General features: G+C 38.3%; 2 protein-coding genes across 8 annotated transcripts in view; one reads left to right on the top strand and one right to left on the bottom strand.

Moving 5' to 3' along the window:
• Positions 1 to 907, top strand: part of akap9 (A-kinase anchoring protein 9) — a 112,654-nt gene extending 111,747 nt beyond the window's left edge. For all 7 annotated transcript variants that reach the window (XM_008112508.3, XM_008112507.3, XM_008112509.3 and 4 more), the window contains 2 exons: positions 47 to 186; positions 359 to 907. In XM_008112508.3, the coding sequence (XP_008110715.2) occupies positions 47 to 186; positions 359 to 402 (184 nt within the window). In that variant the 3' untranslated portion in view covers positions 403 to 907. The remainder of the gene's footprint in view (positions 1 to 46; positions 187 to 358) is intronic.
• Positions 908 to 2,281: 1,374 nt separating this feature from the next.
• On the bottom strand, positions 2,282 to 18,527 carry LOC100557431 (lanosterol 14-alpha demethylase). Its single transcript, XM_003222101.4, has 10 exons — positions 18,310 to 18,527; positions 13,445 to 13,543; positions 12,884 to 13,060; positions 11,332 to 11,458; positions 10,354 to 10,528; positions 8,774 to 8,893; positions 7,814 to 8,009; positions 7,005 to 7,100; positions 5,349 to 5,517; positions 2,282 to 4,039 (listed from the first exon to the last, which is right to left on the bottom strand). The coding sequence occupies exons 1-10, from the start codon at positions 18,469 to 18,471 to the stop codon at positions 3,840 to 3,842; spliced, it is 1,521 nt and encodes a 506-aa protein (XP_003222149.1). The 5' UTR covers positions 18,472 to 18,527; the 3' UTR covers positions 2,282 to 3,839.
• Positions 18,528 to 18,996: the final 469 nt, after the last annotated feature.

Genomic DNA, 18,996 nt, shown 5'->3' with positions numbered 1-18,996 from the left:
CAACTTTACATCAACATTCCCTACTGTTTTCCTCTTTAATCTTAAGGTTCCAAGGGATCCATTCAGAATTAAGCCCAGTTTCCCTTGCGTGTTCTCAGCTGCAGAATTATGATCCTGACAGGGCTTTAACAGATTATATTAATCGTCTGGAGGCCCTACAGAGGCGACTTGGCAGTGTACAGTCAGGTAAATGTTGTTTTATTTGAATGATTCTTTGATTATCCAGGTTACCCGTAGTTGGTTGCCATTTTGCTAGGTTATCTCTAAGTGTTTCTGGCATTGCCCGTACAAGTTAATTGCAGAAGTCTTTTTCAAAGCCATTCTTTTCTAGTAAAAATATGTCTTTCTGTTCCCACAGCACCCGCTTCCTACACTCAGCTGCATTCTGGTATCAGAAGATAATCTTTACAAACTTTTTTGACACTGGTACTGACATCAAAGGAAATACCTTCTGCAAATCGCTGCTGCTGCTGCTGTGCTTTTGTATAACGTGTATATTGTGGGACCAACATGAACAGAGCTCAATGATTGTATGCAGTTCACCTTGCTGGCGCTTCCAGAAAGACTGGAACCTATGTATATAGGCACTTTTTGTTGTCCTTTGAAATGAATCATTGAATTTCATGTATATTCGTGGAATGCTAATTTAAAGAATTAAATTATTGAAGTGTGTATTTATCAGAAGGTTGAGAGGATGAAACGTTTTATGTTCTGAATGCGTAGCTCCAAATGCACAACATTTTCTGACCAGGCTAAATGAAGGACTTTTCATGATTTTATTCTATTTGCTACTGGCGTTGCAGAGAGAAATATCACTTTTAGAGACTATTTTTGTAAAGGTAGAAGTTTTGGATTTTATGGGTATTTTGTCAAAAGTACTGAAATAAAGACAATTTCATCCTTTTAATATGTGTCTGGAAATATTTCAAAATAGGTTTTATGTATTTTGAATAAAAAATCAAATCATGAATACTTTTACCCAAATTTCCATTATGGCAATTGTATAAGTTTGTCATAACATATTAATATTGCGACTTTTGAAAGACTAATGCTTGTGGATTTATTCTAATTCCACTTTAGCTCAATGTCTTATATTAGTAAACTTTTATGCTACAATTAAGTCACTGAAGAACTAAGATTATTTATGTTACATATGATTACTTTGGAACAAGGGACAGATGAAACCTTATTTTTAAGCTGGGCATGAGAGATGCCAAAATATCAGCTGCATGTCAGAGGTATAGACCACAGACACTATACTGACAGTTCACAGGAAGCAGTCTCAATACCTTGAAATACGTTATAGCGGAGTTTTTTAAAAATCATTGTTATCCATAGAATACTGAGTTGTGTTCAGCAGATCATTGCCTGACTACATTTCCAAGTTAGCATTCGTGTTTTGTTTTGAAAGGCTCCGGTGATACAGTGTGGATGTTTTTGGTAATATTGATTATTCAAGTATTTTGGTGGAAATGGGAGGAATTAAAACCTTTCTGCTCTGTGTAATACTAATTTGAAATAGACCATAACACAAATGTATTTAGGAACAATATAAGAATGTTGTAACATCTTAAAGACAGTTGCTCCTCCATATTTATAAGTTTGAAAACATTAACTCCAGGAACCTCCAGTCAGGTTCCATCAGAAATTGACCATAGTCATTGTTGAAGGACCTAGAAAATCCTGGAGAGGTATTCTCTCAGATAAAATATAATGGGGAATTTTCATTTTCCTCTTTTGCTGGGGTCCTGCACTCCTAACCTCAGTGAATGTGGAAGGCTGTCTTGTAACTTTTTGAAAAAAGAAATACATTTGGGGAGGCTGGATTACTCATGTAGAAAATACAATATAATCCACAAGCAGCTACCAAGATACCTTTGCTTGTAAATCTTGATCTTTTGCTGAGATTGTGTTTGTAGAAACACATCCTTTTGTATGTTTTTGTATTCTTGCTCACAACATTTACAAAGATGTTACAGCAAGCAGATAAAGCAGAACACTGTGTTCATAAGTCTGCCATCATCCCCGCACCGGCTGTCAAATTATCCATTTCATGGTGGAAGTTTCATAGCAATTATGAGGAAAATGAAACCGTGGTTTTTGACAGCGACACAAATTGTCCCATGTTTTGCTAAATTATGATGCTACTTGCAAGAAGGCTCAAGTTAAAGTCATAATGCCTGGGAATACATCTACTTTAACAGAAAATTTCATCCCAGAGACAGGAATAACATCAACAAACAGGAATTGGATTCCTGCAGCACACACAAAAACCCAGTCCCAATGTTTCAGTAAACTTTTAATTCACATTTAACACATGAAATGAAATAACCAGATTAGGTTAGGTAAAACCATTTGGAAATTTATAAAGACCATTTGAAGGCATCTTCCAACATGAAAAGGTGTCTTCCTTGCCTTTGCTCTATGTAATGTCTTACTGTAGCATTTTAAATGAGCAGAGTAAAAGAAATATTGAAACAGAAAAGATCAACCTATGCCCTTATAAGTCAGAATTTCCTACAGCTATTTCATCTCTCAGTTCCTCTTGCTCTCTCCACTGGCAGAATTTTTCTGCTCTATGCCATAAGTATGTATGTTTTGGTCCCTTTTGTATGCAACCTGAAGAGTTATGTCTCCTGTTTGGCCAGCACACACGTGCCCAAAAGCATTCTATAAAGAAGCCTCATCTCAGAGGCTTAATTATCTGAGAGATGCCAAAAGTGTTCTAAAACAACAATGGAAACAGTACCTGAACACTCATCCTGACTCTGCACATTTCTATCTGTTAGGAAAATTTATTAGGAATAGCTAGAGAGTGTTTTGGTTGTAAAGACATCCTTCATTGGGATTATTGAAAAGCAGTCATGTTGGAAATGAAATACTTGTCACGTCAATCCTTATCCTTGTATATTCTTCACTGCCAGAATTACTGAATATATTTAGCATCACAAATAAATTTTATCACATTTAATTAAAAATTTTGCTGATGTTGCAGCTGGCCCAATTACCAGTATATTCAAGCAAATACAATTAGCAATCTAACATGACTAAATACATGACACATACAAAATACACATTACTGGATTTAGAAGTCCTCTCATTCCTATTTGTGCAACCTAGAGCTGATAAACATTGTAGTCCATCAACATCCATAAGGTGATACATTAACCTCTATTCTACAAAGAAGCTACTACTGCTTCTTGCTCTCTTCTGGTTTTATTCTTAGATGGCTTTATTTGAGCTGGTGTTTGCTGTATTCTCTGTGGTATTTGAAACTGTCTCTAAGTAGAAATCACATTAAGTATCAGGGTCTAGAGTTCAATGCAAAATTGATAACAAGATTTGTATTTGTCAGTGATTATGAGTATCTTTTTTAAAGAAAAACAACTTAAAGGTCATTTTTAAGAAGGTGGTATAACTGCTTTAGGAAAATGTATTAACCATTCAAGCTGTATAACAATTACTTCTGTTTTGCTTCATCACATTATGGCAATTTTAAAAATACTAGACTATAGTAGTGATGACACACCTCTTTTTTATCCTAATATTTCAGGTTATGTTCCTAATTAATTCATGAGTATCAAAACTGAAGTTATTGCGGAACCTGCTCAAAATCAGTCTTGTAAAAATAGGAATTCAGTTAATAAAAGGCACAAGTAATTAAAATATACATTCTAGTTATGATACAGAATATGAAAGTGGGAAAAATTCAAAAACAAACACCTCTTAGGTTTAAGAAACAGCACAAATATTCACATTTCTTTACAACAGTACAGGCGCAAACCAGCCTCCTCTTTAAGGATCTTCATCTAACTTGTATAGAAATATCTTCAGGAAATTTAGCTGGAAGAAGTTACATTGATGTGTGATCTCCGTTTGTATCTAATGATTGGGTTCTTAGGTGTGTGGATCATAGTTGTATAATTTATGGTAGGGAAATATCCATCCACCAAGTCAAATTCATACCAACGCAGAAGAGTTGACCAAATTGTTTTAATCTGAACATAAGCAAAGTTCTCCCCGATGCAACGATGACGGCCTAGAGAGAAAGGAAATTAAAACAATGGATTTCAGTTTATATTTTAAGAACACTCATAAGCTAACTAGGAAGACTGAAGAAGAATCACGGGATGCTGCAGACATCCCTTTTCAACCTTCCCACTGCACCACCTTGCAAATGTAATAACTTTCTTCTACATTAGTTTCAATAAAAGAGGAGTGTTTTAAAATACTGATAACAATGTTAAGACAACTCCTCCACACAACTCCCATCTGATTTTCGATGAACCAAAAGGATGAAGGATGTGCTGGATAAGTCTTTTATTAATTTTACTCTCAGCTCCAGTAAGTAGGATTATTCTGCTCAGCAAATCAAATTATTTCATTGTGTCTGTGGCTTGGGTAACATTGGTTTTACTTCATCCTATGAGTGAAATTTAGGCTAGATCTATACTGCCAAATAATGTAGTTTGAACTGCATTATATGGTCAGTGTAGGCCAGGCATGGGCAAAGGTCGGCCCTCCGGGTGTTTTGGACTTCAACTCCCACAATTCCTAACAGCCGGCCATATAATGCATTCAAACTGCACTGTCTGATAGTGTAGATCCAACCTCAAACTCCCATGCAGCTCTCATGTAACCACAGGGTTCCCAAAGTTATATATTTATATACATAGATCTTAGGAAAGCAAACAAGTCTCAAAAGTAATATATAAGCCAGATTGCAAAGTAGCTCTTTTTTATTCAAGCATCTTTTTAAAAGATCCTCTATGCGTAATGGTGGCCTCTGATGGCGTAGTGTGTTAAAGCGCTGAGCTGCTGAACTTGCGGACCAAAAGGTCGCAGGTTCAAAGCCAGGGAGCAGAATGAGCGCCTGCTGTTAGCCCCAGATTCTGCCAACCTAGCAGTTCAAAAATATGCAAATGTGAGTAGATCAATAGGTACCACTCTGGCGGGAAGGTAACAGCGCTCCATGCAGTCATGCCGGCCACATGATCTTGGAGGTGTCTACAGACAATGCTGGCTCTTTGGCTTAGAAATGGAGATGAGCACCAACCCCCAGAGTCGGATACGACTGGACTTAACATCAGGGGAAACCTTTACCTTTACCTATGCGTAACACAACTATCAACCAGCAGTTATACTGGATCCCACAGTGGTGGCACTGACTGAGCTCACTATTGCGCAATACTTGATTAGCAAGTGAAAAGTATAGAGATGTATGTAAATTCTTATAGATTGTTTGGCTTGGTGATCTATTTTTATGCTAGTGCAGTGCTGAAATTATATTTCAACCTATATCATTGGCAATCATAAGGTTTTAACCCTTATTTCAGGCATAAACTTACCGGCACCAAAAGGCACATATGCAAATTTTTCTCCAGCTGCAGGGTTTTCTTGGAGGTAACGTTGTGGTTTGAAGTCTAGGTTTTCTATCCAACAGTCCTTAAGTCTATGATTTACAGTAGGGGATACACAAACTTGATGACCTGGAGGAATTGTGTAGCCAGCAACAGTCTAAAACAACAAAGATTTTGAAGCAGTTTATAATGTTCTTCTCTATCTGCTATTAACATTTCAAAATGTATTTCAGATTTAGTTCCATACACATTCTGCAGTTGGTTTCCTAGTATAAATGCTTAATATAGTGCTATGCTATGATTGTCAATCCAAGGAGCATAATAAATAAAATCCTATTTGGAAGTAATTTAGATTATTCCTTTAAAAAGTGATCACTTATTCACTGGAAGGTAGAAGTGCCATTAATGTTAATTTAAGGGAGATAATTTAGAATTGGAGCAGCATATTTTTTTCTGTTTTGAACCTGAAGAAAGAAATAGCTGCTGAAATATTACACATCTTATCGGACATTTGTTCACAAGTATCAAAGCGTCCGAGATCATCTTGCTACAAACCTAAGCTTCTCCTCATAAACTAGAATTTGTGGCGTTTTCCATATTTACCTAATGGGGATCAAACCCAAAAGGATGGATTACTACTTGAAGTGGGAATGATGCTTTTGCCTTTTCACAGAATGGATCCGAGGAATCCCACGCTGAGCCCCAAGTTTTTTCCCTCGACCTATCCACAGATCATATCAAAATCCAGAATTCTGGCTCCCAAACGTGCCTTCAACTTATGCATAAGGTTGACTTATACACAAGATTGAAAGCCCTGGATTCTTCAGGTGCCTAAAAAAAACTATTTTGCAAAGTTTTCCCCAAAGAAGCAATTTCCACCATATCTTCCAGGCCCTTTGAGCTAAATTTGGCCTGGGAGGAACCTTTTTCCTTAAGTAGGTTGACAGAGACCTATGCTCCTCTTTTGAGAAGAGCCTATGGTTGAAGTCCTATAAACTACCTTCACTCGGCCTTATACACTCATAATATTCTGCAGTACAACACTTTAGGATTTGTAAAGTTGGCTGTGCTAGTTGGGGTGATAGGGAGTCCAAAGACTGCTGTACACCTTTACCAAAGACTGAGTTTTCAGTGAACATGTGTAGAACTGAACCATACATTTCAGCATTCTTTAAGCACAACTCTTACTGTTTGGTGGAATAATATACCAAAAGATCAAAAGGATAGAAATCTTTCCATTTTTTTATATTCCGTTGCTTATTAATAATTGTAGCTAAGAAATGTACTATAATTTACTTTTATATAACACTATGTAACATGATTTTTGTTCCTTGGTTATAAATGTTATTTTCTAATTGATTCTATCATTAAAACATGGAAAAAGTTTACTAAACTGCAAAAACTTTGTTTTCGAAGGACATCCTGCAGAACATTTTGCTATAGTTTTTCAATGAATATTTCATTGAGCCTCAACCAATTCAACATAGTTTGTGGCAGCCACAAAAACAAAGTTTCTGGAGTAGAACAACTACTTTCAAAGTAAGTACCATACAAGTAAAGAGCAGTAACACTTTGAAACCAGAAATAGATTTTTTTTCCAAATTTTGTTATATAGTGTAACTCTATGTTACCAAAGTTTCTTACCTGTGGCGTTCTAGCCATCCTCATCATGGTCATGATAGGAGGTCTGAGTCTTAATGTTTCCTTCAAACAATTCTCCAGCAATGTCATATCCTTCAGCTACAAATTAAACAATACTTTTACCTTCCTGTTTATCCATATTTAAAAACAGCAAGATTTATATAATGTACTAGAAGTTTCTTATTGCAAAACTGCTGCAATGTACCACCATGATGTCTGGTACCATCATAAAATAAATAGCAGATTTAACTGTATAACTAATGGCAATTTAAAACCAGATTTTTTCTCTATCTACAAAGCATACAAAACATGCATGAATGCCAACATATACATGAACAAAAATATATGGTCCCGATTGCATACTTATTTTTCCCCTCCAACAACTGTTAGATGCAGTCAGTTACGGTATCAACAGAAAGGAGTGATAACATGTTTGGTGTTTAATCCTATGCAATCTTGGAAGTAAGTTTCACTGTATAAAACACTAAGCAATGGTATAGGGGCTGCAAAGTGCATATATTTTATTGCTTTCTATTTCTGAAAAATATCTCATCGCAACTTAATTTCTGCTCCAAGTGTGAAAGCTTTAAAAAGAATCTTGCACACAGTTCCAGTACTTGCAATATTTCACCCTGAGGTGTTTTCTTTCATAAGAAGCACCACTTCATTGGAAAGTGGAAACCAAAACATTAAAAAGCTCAACAAGGTTTTCTGAAACAATTTGTTCTTGAATAAGTTCAGTCAATAGATTTAAAGGGTCTTTAAGGAGTGAGCATGCAGACACATTCAAAAGAACGACAGAGCATACAAACCTGATCATAGTTTAATGCATGCAGATCCTCTCCGCACACTGCTTTCTGTTCCGCGTAACACTGTTCCTGGAGGGATTTGTCTCTTGCCAAAAAGAAGCCAAGCCAAGTACTTGTGGTTGAAGATGTGTGCTGACCTGCCAACAGCAGCCCGATAAGCATTCCAGCAATTTCATCATCTGTCAGATAACGCCCATCTCTAGATAAAAAAAAAACATGGTACACGCCAAACAATCCAGCATGTCGGAAGGAGAAGAAAGACTAATGAATTTCCAAAATTTCGAATCCAAAATTAGTGGAAATGCAAAAGCAATAAACAATGTCAGGAAAAACAAAAGAATGTATTAGAAATATTTATATTCCAATCCTCCCACTGCACTTTCAATGTCTGAAGTTGAATCTTCATTTAAATTGAACTTCCTGAGCCCTTATAGTTGGAAACAACTGGCTTATTATCGGCCAATGCTGTGTGCTTTATATTGGTGGTCCCACTGATTTAGTGCATTGCTGCACAATGCTGTCACTTGCAGTATACAAATGTTGATGACTGCTAGCTTTTTACTTTAAGTTTTCATTCTACCTCACACTTGCAACTCTATCTCAGGCCCATATAATCCAAATTATCAAATCAGATAATCCACATTATCTTCTTTGAATTGGATTATATCAGTCTACAATGCCATATAATCGAGTTCAAATCTGGATTTTATATGGCAGTGTAGAAAGGGTCTCAGTTTCCTCCTGTATCCAGATTCTGTACGCACAAAACTGCTCTGAGGTTTGTGTAATGACCATCCGAGCCTCAAGCCGGTTTCAGGATTTCCTATGTAATCATCTACACAGCAAAACCACTTTCTTTAATACTGTATTAAACTGTATTAAATGGTCAGTGTAGATGGCCCCTTATTCTTACTCAGGCCCCAAGTTTCCCCTTGCCAGTTAAAGCTTAGTTATTTCACATACTTGTAGGTAACATCCAATAGTGTTTGTAGCATGTCATCCTCTCTGTTTTCAGACTGCCGGCGTTTCTGTATTACTTCATAGAAAATAGCCTTTATTTTACAGTGGGCTCTGTCTCTGCGCCTAAAATTAAAAACAATAATGTAAGTAAAAATCAGAGTATCTATAAATCCTTAATCAACATGTGAAAGACTCTGGTCTTGTACATAATGTTTTTTCAAACATAAACTGTTTATAGCAGTTCCCAAAACACATAAAGAACAGAAAAGGCCTGAAGGAGAATTGTGTCATATATAAAATCCTTTTATAGCTAACAAAGCAGAATTGATAAATGCTAGGAAGCTACACTACTAAGCCCTTAATTTAAATATCAAGAATTTTGATTTAGCAATACCCTAGTTCTCACGGAAGATTAACTTCCTTTACACTGGTATGAAAACTATATATCAAGAGAGTAATACTGTACTATGAACTATAACACTATGTAACACTATTTTTGTTCCTGGGCTACAGATGTCATTTCCTAATTGGTTCCATCATAAAAACATGAGGAAAGTTTGTGAAACCGCAGAAACATAGTTTTTGCTGTCTACACACTGAAAAGTTAAAAATGGCATATTTTCATTAAGGAAAACTGCCTAGATAGAAAAATAATAATAATACTACCCTCAGCCACAAAAACAAAGTTTCTGGAGTATAAAAACTACTTTCAAAGTAAGTACCACACAATTAAACAGGAAATAACACTTTCATATTGGTAGATTTTTTTTATCGTTTCAGAAGTGAATTGAGGCAAGTGACTTCTGGTGTGAAAGAATCAGCCATTTTCAAAGACATTGCCCAGGGACGCCCGGATGAATTACCATCCTGCAGGGGGCTTCTCTCATGTCCCTGCTTGGGAAGCTGGGGCTGACAGACAGGAGATCACCCCATCTCACATATTCAAACCGACAACCTTCAGGTCAGCAGTTCAGCTGGCACAAGGGTTTAATCCATTGCACCACCACGGCTGGAGTAACACCGAGCCCATCAAGCCTCTCTTATGACTGGTGTAGGAAAGAATAAAATTCACAGTGGCATAATCAAAATTGATGCAAAAGCTTCCGCAGTATCAGAAACATAGAATCCATTAAAATTAAAGTCATGGTGAAAAACTGTCACCCAATTACTCATTACTGAAAAGGATGTCTTCTTTTTTACTAGAGTACCTTTCTTCAGTGCCCCACTGCACATAGGTGGGCTCTTACCCTGTTTCAACACTTATTTACTATGGCTAAGAGCATTGAAAAAGTCTTTAGATTGACTGGGGAAACAGGTTTCAAGAGCAAGTGCAGCATAACTCACAATGTGTAGGATTTCAACTGGTGAGACCAGGTCCAAATCTCTACTCTGCATCTATAATCTTGGGATATTAGTTATCTCCCCACCTAATTTACTGCACCAGTTTTATAGTGAGGGTATAAAAGAATAGAGAGAATTGCACACACAGCCTTAGATTCATGGGAGGAACAACAAAATACAAATATATAATGAAAACATGTATTTGATTGACAAAATTTTCTGCTGATTAAGTTCTTTAATACCTGAAACTAGGCAAAGGCAGCCAGCCGGGCAAAAGCCAAGCAGCGTGAGTAAATCCTCCATCCAGATCAGCATAGAGTTCTGCCACCTTCTCATTGAGAATGCTCCGTATTTCCTTCCCATGTAAACAATGACTGGCTGTCAAAATGATCAGTTCTGAAAGTGCTTCAAATAAGTCTGTGAAACAAGGAAAGCATTCATCCTTGCGGTTTACTTCGAATTAGACAAAATGAATAAATGGAATGAATACTTCATTGGGGGACAACTTCTACATAACACCACATGACATCTGCTGCAAGATTTGGGCATTAGCTACTCGGACATCTCATCTCCATTCTGGATTGAATGATACAGAATGGCTTTCAAGAAACAACATAACTCCACATCGCAATATTATACCAATTACTAGAATTCACATAACTTCACAAAGAAATTTAGGTAATGAAACTAGAGATGCCACACTGATACCAAAAAATACAAGAATCCATGAATTGGAAGACAGCAAAACTGTCATTAAAATCACAACACTAAGAATAAGAAGTTCAAGGAGAAGAGGATGCTCAGGTGGTAAATATACAAGCAATGATGTGATAGAAGAAAGTACACTCATGGTATTTGCTATTACATTTTTATCAAGGCAAATTTTGACAGACCTCTGGATGCTCCCAGAACATATTTGCAACACTTTGCTCCTCCCCTCTCTTATCTGGAGAAAACACTAAACTTCCGAGTTGAAAAAGCTCTCCTTGACAGTTTTGCCAAGGATCCATGACACATGATAAGGTATGTCTTCGAACCTTACCCAGCCTTTGCATTCCGTGGGGTGTCAGAATCCAGAATTTCACCCAAAATTGTTCCCTATCCACCAAGTAGGCATTTTTCGATTTTTAATTTCAATCTTCCTGTAACTTGATTGCAAGTGACTCTCCCCAGAATGGCTCAGTTGAATTGTAAGCAGTGTTTCAAAACTCAATACTTACTACGTTCTCCACTGTCTCCCCATGTTTTGAAATATTCCAGGGTTTCGTTTTCTATGATTGGTACATGATTCTTAAATTGACTTATATTTAGTCCAGATTTTAACATCTTCTTTTGTTCCAAAAATATCTTCAAAGGGTAAGCAAAGAAACAGTTATGACAAAAAGTATTACACATAACATTGTAGACATGAACATTATATATTGTTCCCCTTTTTTCAATTATAGATTTGGGAAGCTAATGAACTATTTTAGAGGATAACATAACACAATGGACTACCCTATATAAATAGTTACACTTCTAGCACATGTAGTAAGGACAGGAGGTAACCTTTTAACTGCCTTTTGTCTCTTACTCATTAAGATTAAAGGGAATATTATGTTAAAATATGCCAAAATACATATAAGTGCAAAAGCAACAGAAGTTAATTAGTGTCAGCACTGATTACTACTTTGGTTGGAGACCACCAACAAATACAGGGTGCCATGGACTACATTTCCTTGCCTAAAGGATACTCTATAAAATTTGCCATAGGTCAACAGACGACTTAAACATGTTAAGTGCAAACAAAGAAAAAAATCTAAGTGTGAAACAGGTTGCATGCAAATTAAATCAGCAAAATATTAGATTATGGAGGGTGTGATCCAGGGACTTAATTTCTCCCTTGACATGCAGAGAAATGTGCGTATGTCAGGCAGGGCAATCAGATACAACTGAATTATTGTGACAAACTGTGCCTTATCTTAAATCCCTCTGTTGGAACTGGGACTAAATAATTTATAAAACAATTCTACACATTTATGTACAATTAAAGCAGTTGCAGCTAGCAATTAATGAATGTATTAACTGATCATTCAACTAATTATACAGTGGATCAATCAGATCTGTAAGCTCTGGATTCACAATTTTAACCACCTCCAGATCATCATGCCCCATATTATTAAAGGGTGGCAATATAAACAGATATGCTAAGCCATCATTTAATAATATGGGGCATGATCTGGAGGTGGTTAAAATTGTGACTCTGATCGAACAATACAGGGTGTGATCATCCACTTTTTCTTCTTAACCATGCAGGGTCCCAGACAGTAACCTCACAGATAGTTAATTTCAAAAAGAATTTTCTAGTTTGAAGACATTATATAGTTTGTTTCAAAACGGTATTGGTTTGAAATCATTACACAGATACTGATTGAGATTTGACTGATAGATTATGCTACCACAAAAATGCTTGTGCAGAGGCCAATATGTACAATTCCTAGTACAAATACACACATTCTCACTTTTGATATAAAAGGTTGAAAACTAGTACAAATTAACATAATGTACTTTAAGGAGGAGGATCAGCAGTATTAGCATGGGTGTTCCAACCACAGATTTATAATGACAGCTAATCCATCTTCTAAAATAAGATCCGAATGGGCAAGGATGATGGTAATAAGATACTGTAGTTTGGTCTGCTTCTGTGGTTTTGTTTTTGTGGCATTTGTGTAATTCTATACTAGTGTCCCAATGAAACAAATACAATATCAATTCATATGATAATACACATACTGGGTTGGGGACATCATACGCCACTCCCTTCCCAAAGACAGGTGTAGTCAAACGTGAATACACATCTTCTGCATTCAAGTCTTCATTTTTACTGTTGAACAGAAGTGCAGCAGCATCACTTCCCAGCAAATAGGTGAATGTCTTCCCCACCATAGTAAAGCTGAATACAGGTCCATACTGTATTTAGGATGAATGGAGAAAAGGAATTAGGAAATAGAGGAAAGGAGGAGGAAAGGGAATGTAGGAGGATAGTATTTTAATATCTGGCAGCAGATATTACAGTGAGAATTTCCACTCAAGGCCACAGAAATTGAAATAATGAAAATATATGCATGCCTACACAAGTTCAGCTATATACACAAATTCAGCAGTACCACAGTGTACAAAACAGCAAGCCTCAATAAGATACTGTCTGATAAACAGATAATCGTTTTTACAGGATAATTCCAGATAGATCTGGCATCAAACCACATTAATTCTACAGTGTAGATGCTGTAGATGCATCCAAGGACAATGAAATGTCATATATATGAATACCATCTTCATAAAACGATTACTCACCTTTTCATAGGCATTTTCCAAAAATTCAATAGGATTTTTCCCAAATGCAATAGCATGCCCCAAAAATGGGATATTTGATGAAATGTAAGGTGGATACCTCTACAGTGAGAGAGAGGGGAGAAAAAAACAGTATAATTATGTAGTTTGGGGATTGGGATTGGAGAAGAATCCAAATACAATGACTGTCTATTTTGCTGTTTTACTTCTCCAGCTCATGTTGCCAGGTTATAACAAAGCCTCTACCATCATGGTAGGATCAGCTGTGGGATCATAATATGATCTGGCGCATTTTGTTGTTACTGAAAGAGAAGTGAAACAGCACCCTAGGCAAATGGGAGGAGACTGCTGTAAGTAAAACTTCAAGAACTTAATCAGTTCGCCACCAAAGCTATAAAATAACTTTTGGGATGAGCACAAAAAAAGTAAACCAACAAAGAAGACAACATATATACCCAACCATGAGGGTTGCTTAAGCATCAAAGTGGAGATTAATTTCAAGGAGATCACAGTTATTTTAAAACTAATCTCAAACATGAGGAATGCAAGAAAATGTCCTATTTTATGTGGTTGAAGGCTTTCATGGCCAGAATCACTGGGTTGCTGTGAGTTTTCTGGGCTGTATGGCCATGTTCCAGAAGCATTCTTTCTTGACGTTTCTCTCTCATCTATGGCAGGCATCCTCAGAGGTTGTTAGGTATATTGGAAACTAGGTCAGTGAGGTTTATATATATGTGGAAGGTCCAAGGTGGGAGAAAGAACTCTCGTCTGTTGGAGGCAAGTGTGAATGTTGCAATTAATCACCTTGTTCCTGCCCAATAAAGGATTCCCCCAGGCAAGAATCAGCCAGGCTTTGAAGCTAAAAGGTTTTTCAATGCTAATCAAGGTGATTAATTGCAACATTTAGTAGTTTTACAAGGTCTTTAGCTTTCTCTGCCAAAGAGGGCTGGTGCCACACCAAACATTACAAAGCACAAGCTTCTGTTAGTAGTAGAAATAGTAGTAGTAGTTGTTGTTGTTGTCAAAGTATTGAGCTGTTGAAGATGGAGATTAAAAGTTTGAAGGATTAATGAAGATGACCAGAGAGAAGCTAATACTATTGAGAAGGTATGAACTGACTGGGAGTGTTGGAAAGAAGAGCTAGAGAAGAGTCAAGAACATCTGCTAGAGATATATAAATACTGTTGTATAAAGTTTTCTACCAAAGATTCAAGTTGTGCTTGTCTACTTCTTAACCAGAGGGGGAGTGATTCTGCTGAAGAAGGGGGTTGGTTTGTTGCTGAACAAAGAACCCCAATAATTTGCTGCAACAATTACAAACCCCAGGGTTCCATAGCATGACAATTAAAGTGGTGTCAAATTGCATTAGTTCTACAGTGTAGATGCACTCATAGCCAATGGAAAGTAATTGATGGTAACTGTAGCCCAACACTATCCAAAGGAGAACAGTTCCACACTCCTTCCTTAAGGTTTTTTTTTAATTACACAAACCTTGATGGCCCACCATATGTGCTATTTCCTTTCCTTCCATATTTCTCGACAACCCTGGTTGTGTCACTGACCTAATTACAAGTCACTGCTCAAATTTGCCATTACAAAGAGTGATGTTTAGTAGGCTTGTGAATTTCAACTGAACCTACCACATCTACCACTGATGGCCCACCAAGTTTCATAACGTTTGGGCCATTCCCTGATTTTTAGGAATTTTATTTCTTTCTAGAAATAAATTTCCTTTCAAAAATTCCCAAAAAGGTATCCCCCAGTGGCCCCACCCTGATATTCTGGGTTATAAGATTGTGTGGAAGGGCCCTCAGAGCCACCCTTAAAAAAAAGCACACCTACAAATACCACACAACCTGCACTTTTCAACTCCCAGTTCCACTAAATAAAGAATCCAGAAAATAAAGGAAAATCAAAAAGATTAAATGCTAAAGAGAAGACAAGCCAAGGCAAAGGCTAAAGCAATCAGACTGAAGCATCACTTTCTGAGCAATTGAGGTGCTCATCCCATTAAATACACACAGCTTGTGTAAGGCACATCACAGCTTTCTTTTATTCTGATTGACCCAACAGGCAGGGCTCACAGGAAAACCCTATGCGAGTACACGGCACCTTTCCGCACGCCACATGATCCCGAATAGAGGAGAAGGTAGCCGCAACTGGCAGCCACGTGGTCTGGCTCAGTAAAAAAAAAAAAAAAGGCAACAGAGCCCTTGATATTATGCGCGTCCAAAGAAGGCAAAGGCAAATGGCTAAAATGAATCTGTGCACAAGTCTAATATTTAGGGCTATTTTTCTCTATACAATTCAGGGTCATAAGTAGATTTGTTGTTGTTGTTGTGTGCCTTCCCATTTATGTTGACTTGGAAAGTTTTTTCTTGGCACTATGTGTTCAGAGGAAATTTGTCTCTGCCATCCTCTAAGCTAAGAGTGTGACTTGCCAAAGGCCACCCAGCGGCTTTTCCATGGCCAACTATACCTGTGTGGTACACAGGGACAAATTAAACCTGAGAAACCCTCATCAGATAACACCAAACACCTCTGCACTCTCCTAAATTACTCAGATCGTTGTGATACCAAGACAATAAATTACCTTTAAAACAGGATGTGACGGTAAGCTAAACATGTCCATGCCTTCTCCTGCGTTAGGCAAGGCCAAGGACACACCCCACTAATTCATGGCCACTTTAATCAAAGTGTTTTTGAAAGGATGCTAGTTTTATCTACAGTAGTCCCTTCCTATCTGTCCAAAATGAATTTATGAAGACTACAGCCCCATTTACACTGCCATATAATCCAGTTTCTGAATCCAGATTGTCTGCTTTGAACTGGATTATATGGCAGTGTAGACTCATAGCAGATAATGTCGATCCAGAGACTGGATTATATAGCAGTGTAGATCCAGTCTTAGTCTTGCTGTTTTGCTTCTTCTTCAGTAACAACAAAATCTGCCAAATCATATCACGAAACCACAGCTGATTCTATTGGAAAGGGTTTTTGCTGGAGTTCGGCACTTGTGATGGAAGGGGCTTTTGTTAGGAGTCCAGCAATTGTGATGGAAGGGGCTTTTGTTGGAGTCCGGCAACATAAGCAGAAGAAGTTATCTTAGTTTTTATTACATTGTCTCTTTTGAGGCTTATGCATCCCAAATTACATTGAAATCTAGGTTGAGTATTTATTATCTGAAAAGCTGACATGCTCCAAAATCCAAAACTGTCTATAGGGGTGGCTTGCTTTTGCTTGCTCAAAAGGAACAGCTCATAAGGTGACCACTGGTGCATCAGCAATTTGAAAAATAAAAGAAGCATTACATTGTTTCTCGGCATAGAGCAACACAGTCCGAACTGCTTTCAAGGAATTCCATGGATCCTTTATCCATAAATACGGAAGTCTCCAAAACCCCAAATAGTCCTCATAGGCAGCTAAGGTGGTGATATTTTTGGGCTTTTAATGTTTTAATGTACAAAAGCTTTGTTCTATGCAGAACATGACTGTGTATTAAATTACCTTCAGATTATGTGCACAACATGGATATGAAATATAAATGAATGTCATGCTTAGATTTGGTTCCCGTTTCCAAAATATCTTATGATTTACATACATGCAAATACATTTGTGTTTAGAATTTTGTCCCATCTCCAAAACCATACTATAATGCTCCAACCCCATTCCGCCAAACAGAAAAATGAAGCCAAAGCACTTCATCCCGCCCCTGTTTAAAAACCTCCTGAGAAGGAGATTCCACCACAATCCAATAATGAGATCTTATTACTGTAGACCAGGCATGAGCAAACTTAAGCCCTCTGGGCGTTTTGGACTTCAATTCCTACAATTCCTAACAGCCAGTAGGCTGTTAGAAATTGGGGGAACTGAAGTCCAAAACACGCAGAGGACCCAAGTTTGCTCATGCCTACCGGCTGTTAAAAATTATGTAAGTCCAAAACATCCGGAGGGCTCAAGTTTGCCCATGCCTACCTGCTGTTAGGAATTGTGGGAGCTGAAGTCCAAAACACCTAGAGGGCTCAAGTTTGCCCATGTCTGCCGGCTGTTAGTAATGGTGGAAGTCGAAATCCAAAATACCTGGAGGGCCCAACTCTGCCTGCTGTCAGAAATTGTGACAGTTGAAGTCCAAAACACCCAGAGGGATCAAATTGTCCATGCCTACCCACTGTCAGAAATTGTGGAAGTTGAAGTCCAAAACACCCAGCGGACCCAAGTTTGCCAATGCCTGCTGTAGATACAGTTAAGTGACACTTGGGGGGATTGGTAAGTGCCAGATAAATGTAGTTTCTGGTTGCTTGAGAGTTACTAATAAAATAGATCTAAATAATACTATACCAAGGGCTCTGTATTGCCTTGATATTAATATTGAAATGCAATAATTTGAAGCAAATTAGGCTAAATTAACTTCATGTAAACATTCCAACAAAACTGGTTTCATTTTACATAATTTCCGATATTATTTATTCGAATCTTGAGAGTTCGGGTTAACTGAGAGACTAAAGTATACATATTACACATATGCAAATATTCCAAAAATCCCAATTCCAAAAAAGAGGGTTGGTACCTCAACAAACTCCAACTCCCATTGCATTGAGGACATGGCAGTTACAAGTGCTGTCAAACTGTGTCAATTCTGCACTGTAGACCAGGCCTGGGCAAACTCGGGCCCTCCTCCAGGTGTTTTGGACTCCGAGGCCCACAATTCCTCACAGCCTCAGGCCCTTTCCTTTTCCCCCTCAGCCGCTTAAGCGGCTGAGGGGGAAAAGGAAGGGGCCTGAGGCTGTGAGGAATTGTGGGCCTCGGAGTCCAAAAACACCTGGAGGAAGGCCCGAGTTTGCCCAGGCCTGCTGTAGATGCATCCATACCTGGTTCCCTTTGGACTGACGCCTGTTTTTGGAGCCCAGCTGCAGCAAGTAACCCAAACTCAAGGCGAAGGCCGAAGCGGCCAGGAGGAAGGAGATGGGTCCGCCGAAGGCCACCTTCTCCAGGAGAGAGCCGCCCATCTCCAGCAAAGTGAGCACCGCCATCGCCTCAGCAGCCAGCCAAAGATGCGCGCCTCCACTGAGAAGACTACAGAGAAGGCGATGCGCCTCTACCAATGAGAGGAGGTGGTGCGCCTCGGCCAATCAGCAGCGCCGCCGGCGGCGCTGAGCCGATCTCTGCCCATCTGACGAACGTGGCGCGGCGGCCAATCAACGCCCGCGCGCGAGGCCGGGCTTGACCACGAGAGGCGAGGAGGGAAGCTGAGGGAGAGAGATGTTGGTTTATATCTTATATCTCTCTCACACACTCAAAGCGCGCCTGTTTCCTTCATAGTATAGATTGAGGGCGCTTCCACACAGCAAAATAAAATCCCACAATATCTGCTTTGATTTGGAATATGTGACAATGAGGACTCTGGGCCCCTCCGCACAACTATATAACCCAGAGTGTCAAGGCAGAAAATCGCACAGTATCTGCTTTGAATTGGGTTACTTGAGTCCATCCTGCCATTTATTCCAATTCAAAGCAGACAATGTGGGATTTTAATCAGCTGTGTGGAAGGGGGCTCA

Source organism: Anolis carolinensis, chromosome 6, assembly GCF_035594765.1.
Source record: "Anolis carolinensis isolate JA03-04 chromosome 6, rAnoCar3.1.pri, whole genome shotgun sequence".
Taxonomy (NCBI): domain Eukaryota; kingdom Metazoa; phylum Chordata; class Lepidosauria; order Squamata; family Dactyloidae; genus Anolis; species Anolis carolinensis.
The sequence above is the reverse complement of the archived record's forward strand: the minus strand, read 5'-3'. Positions and strand labels throughout refer to the sequence as shown.

Coding starts and splice junctions, on each gene's coding strand:
- LOC100557431 (XM_003222101.4), bottom strand. CDS start 18,471: ATGGCGGTGCTCACTTTGCTGGAGATGGGCGGCTCTCTCCTGGAGAAG. Junction 13,061..13,444: donor TGGAAAATGCCTATGAAAAG/GTGAGTAATCGT, acceptor TCCTAAATACAG/TATGGACCTGTATTCAGCTT. Junction 8,894..10,353: donor CTGCCTTTGCCTAGTTTCAG/GTATTAAAGAAC, acceptor TTTTAATTTTAG/GCGCAGAGACAGAGCCCACT.